The sequence below is a fragment of the Podarcis melisellensis genome (assembly GCF_964234715.1).
Source record: "Podarcis melisellensis genome assembly, chromosome: 14".
Taxonomy (NCBI): domain Eukaryota; kingdom Metazoa; phylum Chordata; class Lepidosauria; order Squamata; family Lacertidae; genus Podarcis; species Podarcis melisellensis.
The window spans coordinates 40,044,206-40,058,356 of record NC_138546.1 but is presented as its reverse complement, the minus strand read 5'-3'; the positions used below and the strand labels follow the sequence as shown (position 1 = coordinate 40,058,356).

At 41.7% G+C, this 14,151-nt stretch overlaps 1 protein-coding gene across 2 annotated transcripts in view; it reads left to right on the top strand.

The window, feature by feature from the left end:
• SLC12A1 (solute carrier family 12 member 1) overlaps positions 1-14,151 on the top strand; it is a 75,757-nt gene that overhangs the window by 38,475 nt on the left and 23,131 nt on the right. For both annotated transcript variants that reach the window (XM_081888840.1, XM_081888841.1), the window contains 4 exons: positions 3,696-3,797; positions 6,770-6,925; positions 10,940-11,039; positions 11,122-11,233. In XM_081888840.1, coding sequence (XP_081744966.1) covers positions 3,696-3,797; positions 6,770-6,925; positions 10,940-11,039; positions 11,122-11,233 — 470 coding nt within the window. The remainder of the gene's footprint in view (positions 1-3,695; positions 3,798-6,769; positions 6,926-10,939; positions 11,040-11,121; positions 11,234-14,151) is intronic.

The following is a 14,151-nucleotide window of genomic DNA, read 5'->3' as shown; positions in this document are numbered from 1 at the left end:
CCCCCCCAAAAAAAATAATTTGTTCACAACCCCACCACTAGAACATGCTATTTCAACTGTTAGGCTAAACAAGCAAACAAGCAGAATCACCACCTATTACAAGGAAAAGGCATATATATGAAAAGGAAGGGCATACATTTTTTTGTTGACATTGATTGCTAACACATATTTTGCTCAGAGCTTTAATCAAAGTCAGGAGAATTGCTTGAGATTAGCCTGCTAAAGTCCTTTTTTAGCCACGTTCACAACATATATTTAATGCACAGCGATACCACTTTGAACATCTTAATGCCACATGCGCCCACCTGACCACTTCAGTTGGTGGAACTGTCGCTTCTACAGGTGCCACACACCTGTTCCACACTTGTAAGAACTAGGTCATATCTTCCATCACCACTTTCTGACAAGCAAGTCCAAGCGCATGTTCCCTGGCTCTGTCCTTGGTTGTCACCTACTGGTGATGTACCAGAGTTGCTTCAGACAGCACAAAATAATCTTCTGCTGGTTTGTGAGCATATACATCCAGTGCTTTTTTTCTGGGGGACACACAAGGGGACGCATACCCCTAAACATTTTGTGAATCTTTGTACTTTTGTCCATTTACTGTATTTATTTTTCACGATTTGAACTATAAAATGGTGATTTTCTTGAGACAAAATGAGAGTATCCCTAAACATTTTTTGAGGGGGAAAGCACTGGATATATCCTAATGTAAGGACCAGTAAACATAATTGGGCTAGGGAAATGAGGACACAAAGACTCCATTGGAAATATACTGAAAAGTCGCAGATCCATCTCATTTTAGATAAATATGGCTTGCATAATAGAGCTTTAAAGGCCTAGGGGGCCTAAGACAAGTAGGAATTCAGACAGCGGCAAAATCCCCATTATCCAACAGGAATAGCAGGCAGGCAGTCAGCTGAATAGAGTGAAACAAGTGAACCCAAGGAAGTTTTTTGTTCTCGTAAAGGTTTTGTTTGATGTCAAAGTCGCTCAGTATCTGCAGTTTCCTCAAGGAGCTCAATACCTTAAGAAATCAAGCGATTGCCCTTCAAGGCACTTTCCCCAATGTAGCATAAGTCTCGTTTTTGAAAAACCTGTCTACACAAATCAAAGGCCTACTGTTCCAAACCATTAGCACAGCAAATTCAACTTGCCTTCATATCAGGTTCACAGTACTGATTCCTGGGAGATTTCAGCTGCAATCCCTCTCATTTGATCATAACCGATCGCAGCTTGTAATGTTTCATTTTGTACCTGGCTTCCTATTTTGAATACATGACGCTTTGTCACTGCACAAAAGAGGCTTTTTGATCTAGGTGCACACCATGTCGACTCTCTTCTAAGGAGAATGCTAACAAAACAAAAAAGGCCTTGACAATCCTTATGTATTTAAGAAATGCATTGGTATACCCCTCCAACATTTCTCCAATGAAAATAGGGACGTCCCATTCCATAATGATGATTTTACTATTTATACCCCACACATCTTACTGGGTTGTCCCATCCACTCTGGGCAGCCTCCAACTTACATAAAAACGTAATAAAACATTAAACTTTTTTTTAAAAAAACTTCCCTATATAGTTGTACCTTGGTTCTTGAATGGAATCCATTCCAGAAATCCGTTCAACTTCCGAAAATGTTCAAAAACCAAGGCATGGCTTCTGATTAGCTGCTGGAGCTTCCTGCACTCAATCGCAAGCCGCAGTAGCTGTGTCAGACATTTGGCTTCCAGAAAATGTTTGCAAACTGGTACACCCACTTCCGGGTTTGCAGCGTTCGGGAGCCAAAACGTTAGACTCGCAAGGCGTTCGAGAACCAAGGTATGACTGTACAGGATTGCCATCAGACGGCTCGGGAGCCATCTGACTCCATACCCTCCAACATTTATCCAATGAAAATAGAACATCCTAAGGAAAAGTGGGACATTCTGGGATCAAATCACAAACCGGAATCAGGGACGTCCCTGGAAAATAGGGGCATTTGGAGGGACTGCATTGGATGTAAAACTAACTCTGGTACAAAATATTTCTGCCCCAGATTCAGAGTTTAATCATGATTTATTCATGTTCCACCTTTTTTTTTTAAATTCCCCGAAATAAAAATATATGTAAAATACACAATGTTTGTGTGTGTGTACACACACATATGTACGCATTAACTGCTGTTAAATTTATTCATCAAATATTATTGCTGTCAAATTCATCAAATATTATAACAATACAGTAGTTTCTAAACTGGTATGTAGTTCCTTTGCGTGCTGCTGTGAAGCAACCCTCCTGAACATTTCTCAAGGGATATGTAGGAAAGTGTGTGTGTGTAAGAAGATATTGAAGACACACCAGACATTACACTCATGCACTTTGTTTATTCAATTATGTAGACTTGCCCAACCAAATGTATTCCAAATATTATTGGGCTGCAGCTTCCACCATCCCTTACCCTTGGCCATGCTGCCTGGGAGTCCAAAATGTCTGAAGGCCACCAGTTAGGGAAAGCTGCAATAATGCACATCTTAAGGGAGCAAATTCTCAGCAAACAACCATTCCCATAATGGTTTGGGTGAAGTCATGACAGTTAACATGATCTAGGGTAGATACACCTTTAATATAAGAAAAGAAAGTAATTTCCACAGCCAAGATACCTAGTGTCCTGGAATTTTTCCGAAGATGAAAAAGCAGATAATGAATGGAATTGTCCATTCTTTACACACCTTATCCCAGTTACAGATAGGTAGCCGTGTTGGTCTGCCATAGTCAAAACAAAAGAAATTTCCTTCCAGTAGCACCTTAAAGACCAACTAAGTTAGTTCTTGGTATGAGCTTTCGTGTGCATCTGAAGAAGTGTGCATGCACACGAAAGCTCATACCAAGAACTAACTTAGTTGGTCTTTAAGGTGCTACTGGAAGGAAACATCTTATCCCAAGAACGGGAAAACTGTGGCCCTTGAGAATGGGAAAACTGGGCTGCAGCCCCAGTTAGCAGACTCCAGTATCTATTTTTTATATATATAATCTTTTATATTTGATTTTCAAAAAGGGAGAAAGAAAAAAAAGAAAAAAAGAAAATAGACATACATAAAAAAGTACAAAATCCAAATATCGAGATTGCTCTTAATCTCCTGACTTTGCCCCATCCCATCCATGGGTCGTTTTGATTCTATTTTCAACTGCATATCAATACTTCTCCAATTTTTCATCTTCCTAAGTTATCTATACGTTCTGTCACATTACAAGTGTATTTTAAATACTGCTAATGTTTTGACCTGCTTACAATGATTTTGTATATACAGTGGTACCTCGGGTTAAGTACTTAATTCGTTCCAGAGGTCTGTTCTTAACCTGAAACTGTTCTTAACCTGAAGCACCACTTTAGCTAATGGGGCCTCCTGCTGCTGCCGCGCCACCGGAGCACGATTTCTGTTCTCATCCTGAAACAAAGTTTTAAACCGAGGTACTATTTCTGGGTTAGTGGAGTCTGTAACCTGAAGTGTATGTAACCCCAGGCACCACTGTACATTATAAACATTTCCCATTCTTTTTAAAATTTCTTGTCTTCTTGATTCCTGAACTTCCCAGCTAATTTTGCCATTTCGGCATAGTCTATCAACTTGATAGACCCCATTATCTAAAACTGACTCTCTTCAGATACCAGCACAGCTAACATCTAGTTTGTGATTCTTTTTCCCCTACAGCTGAGCTGAACACCATTGCTCCCATCATCTCCAACTTCTTCCTGGCTTCGTATGCGCTTATCAATTTCTCTTGTTTCCATGCATCGTATGCAAAATCTCCAGGTTCGTGTTTCATTTTCTATTTTCAGCTCTATCTATCATGTATGTCGTATTTCAAACCATTGTGCTGTTAGGAGAAAGTGGTCCTGACACTAACATTATGATGGCAACTTATTGCCTGTATTGCAGACTCTAGCCAATTTCCAAAATAGTGTATAGAAGACCCCGGTGTAGGCAAGTGACTTGAGTTTGTGGGAAGACAGCCCAGAAATTCACTGTTGTGTTTTTTATTATTATTATTTGTGTATAAATTGCAACAATCACTTTCCTTCTTAAAAACCAGCTTTGCCCTACCTCTGGCAAATTTGTATTGCATTTGCTGAAGACAAAATATTTCACTACTTTAGAAGAAAAACATTCCACTGTTTTATAGCCTAACCTGATATATTGTGAGATAAGCTTTAGTGGACATCTATTCAATTTATTTAGATTGATAGAAATGACTAAGAAGACAGAAAGGGAATATCGAGGTTGAACAACTTGTGGTCTACCAAGTGAAACACAGCCACACCAGCCCAAATTCCCCTCAGTTTATTATTTAACCATGCTTCTTTGTCAAAGGTGCTAAACAAAATATCTTAAAAGAAAAGAAATTAAAGTTTTGCATTCAAGACGTTACCCCACCAAATCCAGTTGAACGCAGTCAACAAAATTAGTTTATTAAACACTGGGAAGATTATCCTACAAGTTGATGAACTGCATCAGATGGTAGGCAACAAGTTATATAAACTTTTCTCACATGGTTTTTGGTACATCTCTAGAGGCCTAGAAAAGGCCTGAGAGGGAAACGGAAAAATGGGGGTGGGGGGTACAGGTTTTTTCCATTTTTTCCCAAAGCCTTTTTCCCCCCTTGAAAAATGGGGTGTGTGTGTGGAATATTCCAACTACTGTATATAAAACTGTTGTGTTTTTTTTGTTTTTTTTTTCGTTTTTTTCTGGGGAAAAAACAGCTTTGGGGGAAAACAGGGGGAAACCTGGTTTTTTTTCCAAAAATTTTCTGGTTTCTCTAATTATATCCACACATGCCAAAACAAAATGTCCTCTTAATTTTTGTGAACTGAGACTTGAAAGCTGAAGAAAGAAAAAGGGAAAATGAGAGAAAGGGCTAGTGTTCTCTCTCTCTCTCTCTCTCTCTCTCTCTCTCTCTCTCTCTCTCTCTCTCTCTCTCTCTCGTTTAGAAGTCTAAATTCAAGTCTAGTAAAGATTGGAGGAGGTGTGGATTGTCACAGCCCACTGCAAATCAAAAAAATTATCCAATCCGCAGGAGCAAGAAAAAGATTGAACTTTTAAGTTCAATACAATTGTTTTAAGTTTAATACATTATTACTTAGCAAGATTTAAATGCCACTTAATTGGAAAAAACACACCAAGTGGTTTACCTAAAATGGTATAAAATAGTCATTAAAAATAGCAATAAAAGCAGACATCGAAAAGCAGTTGACATAAGAAAATTAATAAAACATAGATGGAATCTATTTTGTTTGGCAAGACATACATACCGCTTAATAATAATTTTTAAAAACCTTTAACTTTATCTTCCATTAGTTGATATTATCATTTTTTTTTACTATTAAGTTTTTAGTTGAGAAATTATCCATTAAAAAAAATAATCAGTTACATGTATATGATTTGCATATTGCCAAATCTCAATATTGGTGCTTTTTTGACATAACACAATGCTATTCCATAATACCAGTTTAATAAATGGCAGCTACATATCATTTTTAGAAGGAAAGGCCATCACTCCCATTTTCTTTTTCAGTGGCTGTTATAAGAGTTCTCCACCAACAAAGGAAATAAATAATTGTGCCCTTTACTTGCATCTTCTCCTTGCCAATTCAGCAAAAGCCAGAGCTTACAGATCTACTTCCCTTTTAGTCATAGACAAGCTGCAAATCGCTTGTTATACCACATGGAGACATTTATTTCAGCTGCAGAGAAACAAGCTCTCATCTTTCCAGCATGGGTGAAACCACAGTGGTGGCACAAATATATATCTTAACTCTGTTCCCATCAGTGCTCATGCTGTTGCCTGATCAGAGTGCAGGTTTTAAAAGACAGGCTTCCCCTAATTATCTGCAGAGCGAAACAATTGCAGATTAGGCCCAGCCCTGCAAGAACCCCAGGACCAATTACTGTATATCCTCCGAATGCTATTGGTACAGTGGTACCTTGGTACTCGAATGGCTTGGCTCCCGAACAAATAGGCTCCCGGATGCTGCAAACCCAGAAGTGAGTGTTCCGGTCTGCAAATGTTTTTTGGAAGCCGAACGTCCGACACGGCTTCCAGTGGAGTGCAGGAAGCTTCTGCAGCCAATCAGAAGCTGCGCCTTGGCTTTCAAATTGTTTCGGGAGTTGAACGGACTCCCCAAATGGATTAAGTAATTACAAAACCATGCAAATATAGTTTGACACCAATTGATTTTTATTTTTAAGTATACAGTTGTACCTTGGTTCTTGAACAGTTTAGTTGTCGAACAAATTGGCTCCCGAATGCCAAAAACCCGCAAGTGAGCGTTCCAGTTTATGAATGTTTTACAGAAGCCGGACATCTGGCGTGGCTACTGCAGCTTCCGATTGAGTGCAGGAAGCTCCTGCAGCCAATCAGATGCTGTGCCTTGGTTTTCGAACAGATTCGGGAGTTGAATGGACTCTCAGAATGGATTACGTTCAAGAACCAGGGTACCACTGTACTAGAGTGGATGACATCTCTAGGAACAACCTCAAAGTATATTTCCTCCTACAGCTGCACATGTGTTCTGCTAGCAGTCCTTTCCATTGGCAAGTACAACAAACAAGACTTGTGCTTTTGCTATTTCACTCTCTGCAATAGCAACTTGGGGAGTTAGGGCATTTCCTCATGCAAACACAATACATAAATTTAATAAACGAATGAGACCATTAATCTCGTAGATACAGTTTCCATTTTCTTGGCCTTTCTTAATATTGACTTAGTCCATTTGTGATTTCTGCAGGTTGGAGACCTGCTTTCAAGTATTACAACATGTGGGTGTCCCTTTTCGGAGCAATTCTGTGTTGTGGAGTCATGTTCGTCATCAACTGGTGGGCAGCTGTCATCACGTACGCTGTCGAGCTCTTTCTTTATATTTACGTGACGTACAAGAAGCCAGGTAAGGCAGGGCGGAAAAATAAGAGAGATAATGCTTAAGAATGGAAGACGGGTGGATCTGGTGTGTAAAACTCAAGGATGATAAAGTCTCGTGTCAAAATGAGATCCCCATAAAGGGGGGAATCTTATTTACTGTTGAAATGTTTCACAGCTACTGTTTTTGCTGTAAAAAATGTACTCTCTACTCCCTTCTTGAAATTGCCATAATTTCAAGATAATTATAAGCAGATATATAAAGGACTCCTGACCATTAGGTCCAGTCGTGACCAACTCTGGGGTTGCAGCGCTCATCTCACTTTATTGGCCGAGGGAGCCAGGGTACAGCTTCCGGGTCATGTGGCCAGCATGACTAAGCTGCTTCTGGCGAACCAGAGCAGCACACGGAAATACCGTTTACCTTCCCGCCAGAGCAGTACCTATTTATCTACTTGCACTTTGAGGTGTTTTCGAACTGCTAGGTTGGCAGGAGCTGGGACCGAGCAACGGGAGCTCACCCCGTCATGGGGATTCAAACCGCCGACCTTCTGATCGGCAAGTCCTAGGCTCTGCGGTTTAACCCACAGCGCCACCCGCGTCCCAAGCGGATATATACTTTAGATTATAAAAGGATGATACAGCTTTAAATTTTCCCCTAATCTGCCTCCATTCTCCTGCTCTTCCTTACGTCCATTTAATCCAGCCCCAGTAGAAATACACACACACAAACATATATTCCTAAAAATACTTGGTAATATTATTCAATCCTATTTCAGATTCCTAATCCTATCTGCCGGGTGTCTGCTGACACTTTTATGTGACACTTTCTGTCTCCTCAAGGAGACAGTTCATCAGCTTCTGAAAAACTGTGTCTTCAAACAAGCGAGGCTTTTATGAACAGGACAGCCCAGATCTTCCTTTGCAGAGCAACACATCAGCTAAAACCACCTGTTCTCTTTGTGCTTTTAACCTAGAAGTCTTTGTGCTACATTTTCACAAAATGTACAGTACAAAAGCACTTATCCAAATGAACAAAGGGCAAAAAAAAGCCTTCTGTCTGAATAAGTATGTATTTGCAAGATAAAAAATAGATGATGGTGGTTGCTTCTAATACTTCTTTTTCAGACCTGCGATAATTTCCACGAGTCTCTGTTTTCCTGTAAAAACAACATATTTCTAGCTATCATGGAAATTCTACTGTCATGGGTCAGGGTCACATGAAACACAAAAAGCAAATGGAAAGCCATCACTACAAACACACACACACAAAAACCACAAACATCCCCCCATTTCCTTTACAAGTGAAATTAGGTAGTTGAGTGCCTCACAGTCTGAAAGCAATATCAATCTGAGGCCACTCAAAAACAAGATTTTTCTGCATACTTATGGGACTCTCCTAGGTATTCAGAATTTATCTATCTGTATCTATATCTGTATTTAACCTGTATAGCTATATCTATTACCTATAAGCTTCCAGGAGCTGCAGAATTTGGGGGGCAGTGATAAAAAAAGTCGGGACTAACATAGTTCATTGACTGAAGAACAAACTTCTGCGTTCAATGCTAAAGCTAAGAATTTCTGGTTGTGCTTCTTCCTTTTGTTCAGGAGACATTTTCCTCCCCAATCACAGCTCAGCTAAAATCCTGAATTCCTTCGTTGTTTTTTATTGATGGCTCTTATTTCTGCCTCAGGTGGTAGGAGGGTCTAAAGACTCTGAAAATCAGGCAGTGTCGTGGAAGTCTTGGAGGACAGACCCAGTTAGGAAGCTAAAGAAGAACTTTATTGTCCCTATTTTTCTAATAAGAACACAGCAGGAAGAAGAAACGCCCAACTCCACTAAGATGCAATTAATAACAGTGCCTCCTATTGACTAAATTATATAATGGCAGTATCAATGCAGGCAAACGACATGAATATAGCAATTAAATCTATGGATGAGGGTGGCTCTGCCATGCAATGTTTTTAAAAAAGGAACAGAAAATGCAGGATGAAAGAGTGAATTGGCTTGTTGAGTCTATAAGTTCTTCTGCTGGCAGGTGAAGACTTTCTTGTTCCAATAAGCTTTTGGGAACTGACTGCTTTTAATGAAAGGGCTGCTGCTGTGCTGTTTTTATTATAATTATGGGTATGGTTTTTATGAATTTTCTATATGCATGTTGTAAGCAACCTTAAGTCCTGCCAGGGTATACATGACTATATTATAATAATACTGTTTATAATATCCTGGAGGTGAACCTGCCGTGAAGCTTTCTTTCCAGATAAATCACTCCTCATGCTATGAAACAGTAAGGTGCTTGGGTCTGGGACTGGCAGCCAACCCGTATCTTGAACCCACTGTACAGTAAAAGATGGATGTTCTGTTCTTTGCCTCTGGGAGTCAAGGGGCAAGGCAAGTTGGTTGCTGCAGCACCATGGAGAGCTCCTAGTGAGCTACCTTGACTCCTTTGGGCATAAGGGCAGGATATACGGTAAATTTAGTAAAGGACCTGTCCTAAGCTTTACACCTTTGGGAGAATTAAAGGTAAAGGTAAAGGGACCCCTGACCATTAGGTCCAGTTGCGGAGGACTCTGGGATTGTGGCGCTCATAATACAGTCATACCTCGAGTTGAATTCGCTTCGGGTTGAGCATGTTTGAGTTGCGCTCCGCAGCAACCTGGAAGTAACGGAGCGCGTTACTTCCGGGTTTTGCCGCTTGCGCATGCGCAGGCGCTCAAAATGATGTCATGCGCATGCGTGGTAGCAGCGAAACGCGACCCGCACATGTGCAGACGGGCCGCCGCGTCTTGCGTTCCATTCGGGATGTGAACGGGGCTCCGGAACGGATCCCGTTCGCATCCCGAGGTACCACTGTAACAATAATAATAATATTTTTTGATTTATACCCCGCCCATCGGGCTGAGTTTCCCCAGCCACGCTGGGTGGCTTCCAATCGAGTGTTAAAAACAATACAGCATTAAATATTAAAAACTTCCCTAAACAGGGCTGCCTTCAGATGTCTTTTAAAGATAAGATAGCTACTTATTTCCTTCACATCTGAAGGGAGGGCGTTCCACAGGGTGGATGCCACTACTGAGAAGACCCTCTGTCTGGTTCCCTGTAACCTCACTTCTCGCAATGAGGGAACCGCCAGAAGGCCCTCGGCGCTGGATCTGCGAGAAGGCCCTCGGCTTTACTGGCTGAGGGAGCCAGCGTACAGCTTCCGGGTCATGTGGCCAGCATGACTAAGCCGCTTTCTGGCAAGCCAGAGCAGTGCATGGAAACGCCATTTACCTTCCCGCCGGAGTGGTACCTATTTACCTACTTGCACTTTGATGTGCTTCCGAACTGCTAGGTTGGCAGGAGCAGGGACTGAGCAGCGGGAGTTCACCCTGCCACGGGGATTCGAACCACCGACCTTCTGATTGGCAAGTCCTAGGCTCTGTGGTTTAACCCACGGTGCTACCCGTGTCCCGGGTGAATTAGAGGCTCCTAAATGGCCAATCCTTCTCCTTCATTCAACGATTTCCTGCTTGGCACACTCCCTCTGCTCTTGGACTAGCAGGGTACTATGTGACACATTAGGTGCCTCAGATCCTGGCTCTGGTTCTGTGAGCGCAGGTGCTATGGTATCAGGCTCAGAACAAGAAAGCCAAGATGGCTTCTTAGCTAGTGACATGGTAGCCTCAGTGTTCTGGTCACTGCTATTCCAATTCACTCTCTCCCCCTGCGTTTTCCTTAAGTACTGCATGGTTTCCAACCTATTCACACTTACCTGTAAATGTCAGTGGGAGTTACTTCTGAGTAGTCAGGCACAGGCTTGTTCTTTAAAACCATTACTTGAACCACAGTAAACCACACCAAGTAGAAAGATCCGCTAGAAAGCAAATATATTCTCTTTTTAAAAAGTGTTCTGCTATTAGAAGTTTCTTTAAAGTAAATGCACTGAATTTGTTCACCATCCTACATACAAAACTCAAGCTCTTCCCATGGTTGTCAAGAAAGGATGGCCGGAAAAAAATTAATGATGATACAATATGAAATATTTTTTATCCACAACAGATGTAAATTGGGGTTCATCATCACAGGCAGTATACTATATTAATGCCATTGACTCTGCATTGGAATTAACTACGGTGGATGATCATGTGAAAAACTTCAGGTAAGGTCTCTGCTGGATGTGAGTGGATGCTGAGTGGATGTATGTATCACCAAACTTAATGTACCATTTTCCACCTTCACAGGCCACAGTGCATAGTATTAACTGGAGAACCCATGACGAGACCAGCTTTGTTAGACATTGCACATTCATTCACAAAGAACAATGGTCTCTGCATCTGTTGTGAAGTATACACGGTAAGCTCAACCAAGGCGTGCTAAGGAGAGCTTTACAGAAAATAGCTGCCCCCATGATGTCAACTTGAAATGGCAGCTGCTCTGTGTGGAAATTTAGGTCTTAATCAGAGGCTTGGGGACAGCATCTGCTCTGCACACAGAAGGTCCTAGCATCTCCAGGTAGGGCTGGGGATATGTTGTATCAAACCCTGCAGTTGCTGCCATTCTCATAGACAGTACAGTGGTACCTCTAGTTACGAACTTAGGTCCATTCTTAACCTGAAACCATTCTTAACCTGAGGTACCACTTTAGCTAACGGGGCCTCCTGCTGCCGCCTTGCCACTACCACACAATTTCTGTTCTCATCCTGAGGTAAAGTTCTCAACTCGAGGTAACTCTTCCAGGTTAGCGGAGTTTGTAACCTGAAGCATTTGTAACCTGAGGCATTTGTAACTCGAGGTACCACTGTACTGAGCTAGATGGACCAATCATCTGACTAGTATAAGTCAGCTTCCTGTGTCCGTATGTTCGTGATGTGGGTTGCCCCCACACTGTCACAAAACATTACGTTGGTAGTTTGCAGAAGCACAGTCCCAGTCCAATTGCTGTGCATGAAGTGCTTGCTGTGTGGATAGTGTTGCCATATTTCAAAAATTGTTAAGTTTTTTGGGGGAGCAAACTCACATTGCTCAGCTTTTGGGGAGGAACCTACCCCCAAAATAGTTATTTTAAGCTTTTTGAGCTGTTTCCGCTGCTTTTTCCAATGGGTTGCCATACGTTGCCATACATCCGGGTTTTCCCTGACATTTTGCCGGTTCGGCAAAATTCCCCCCGACACCATTTTTACACCTGAATTTTCCTGACATATGGCAAGCACCTGCCAACAAGGGTATGTCAAATAGCCTCCAGGTATATCTTTAATTTCCATTTCATTTGTTGAAAATATCGCAATCTTACCTTCTTGACAAGGGCCTCACAAGGGAGCTTACATGACCAATGTCTGAGACAATATACAAAGCGAACAAACTATTTAACTAAATACAACCACGAACCACAAACAAAGCATATTTGAACGCTTCAGAAGAAGACCGCTCAACCCCAGAGAGCCCCAAACGGGGTTAGTAAGTCAAGATGGGTTTTATATGATGCGGGCTTAAATGCTGAATTTTCCTAATTTTAGAATACACTCTGGAATAAAGAAAAGGTCAATAGCCATCTGTTTTGAAGACTAGTGTGGTACATGTTGTTTTCAAAGATATTAGACTCAAGTTCAAATAGCAGGGCAGTGTCAGCAGGCTTCATGAGATGCTCTTTTTCATGAGATTGTTCCTAAATAATTAAAACAGGGTAGGATTGTTGCACAGTCCAAAGCAGGAGCCAAATGCTCTTCCTCCACCCAGTTGACCTACACAGCTGAAGCCACTGGAAGTTTTATTGCTTATTCCAGTGGGGACACATAATTAGGATCTATAAGAGTTTCAGATCAGCAAGCGGGTTTTTTGGGGGGGTGTTGATATATTTTTATTTCTACCAACATTTAACATAAGCATGCTGTGCTAGTGTAAGCATTTTAGCTGGTTTCTCCCTTCTTTAGAGATTTAATGCAAGCTTAGTTTCGTTGGCTAAATAAAAAATGTGACACGATGAACTTCTGAGATGTGTAACTGGGAAAAGGAGAGAGAGATGAAAACAGGGGTATTCTGCAAGCAGGACTCCCATCATGCCCAGAAAGACTGCACAATTACACTTACCGTATTTTTCGCTCTATAGGACGCACCAAACCATAGGAGGGGGAGAACAGGGGGGGAAAATTCTCCCCCTCTCTGCTCAGCACCCCTTCAGCGAAGCGGCAGGAGAAACAGAGCCACTTCCATTTCTCCTCTCGCTTCGCTGAAGGGGCGCTGTGCAGAGAGGGAAAACTGTGCAGCGCCTCTCCAGCGAAGCGAAGTCTGGAAAGCAAGAGGGATTGGTGTGCACCGACCCCTCTCGTTCTCCAGGCTTCAGGCGGCTATCCGCAAGCCTTTGGAGTGCAGCGGGAACTCCTGCTGCACTCCGAAGGCTTGCGGATAGCTGCCTGAAGCCTCCGGAGCGCAGCGGGAGTTCCCACTGCGCTCCAGGGGCTTCAGGCGGCTTCAGCGAAAGCAACGCAAAGCCTCCGGAGCGCCAGGGGAGCTCTCCCTCTGAGCTTCGGAGGCTTCGCGTTGCTATCGCTGAAGCCAAGGAGCCAGCATCTGCTCCATAAGACGCACACACATTTCCCCTTAATTTTTGAAGGGGGAAAAGTGTGCCTTATAGAATGAAAAATACGGTACTTGGGTGTCTTTAAAAAAAACACCAGCCCAATTCCCGTGTAAAGAATAGTACTTACGCTGTACCTGATAAAAGAATTTATAGTCAAAATCTATGTTGCAAACCAGTTATTCCAGTGGCAAATTATCCAATTTGCCTTATTCTGAGCCCAGAATTTAAGAATGGAACTAAGAGTCAAGGAACCTGGCATGTATTTAAGGCCCATTTCAAAAAGGTCACAGAATCCGAGACCTGGGAGAAGAATCAGTAGAAGAGGACTGGAAGAAGTTTAAAGACTATTTGCAGAAACACTGCAAAGTTTATGAATGTTAAAATGATGTTGGATTTGAAAATAATATGGCATTAGTGATACAGTTTTAAAAAGTATGCAAAAACGTAACAGAAAAGGGTGAAAGACTAAAGTTATATTATGTCGAAAGTAAATAATATTTCAAAGGTGTTTAAGTATAAGGAGGAAAGATTGGAGACATAATAGAATGAATCTAATACCATTAGAAATGAGCTTTGAAAGAGGGTAAGGATCTGCTGTATCTGATTGGGTAAAGAGGAACACACAAAAGGGAGGCACGAGGAAGTAAAGAAAGAAAGTTAATTAAGTATGATTCTAAAAGTTGGAGTTTTTTATGTT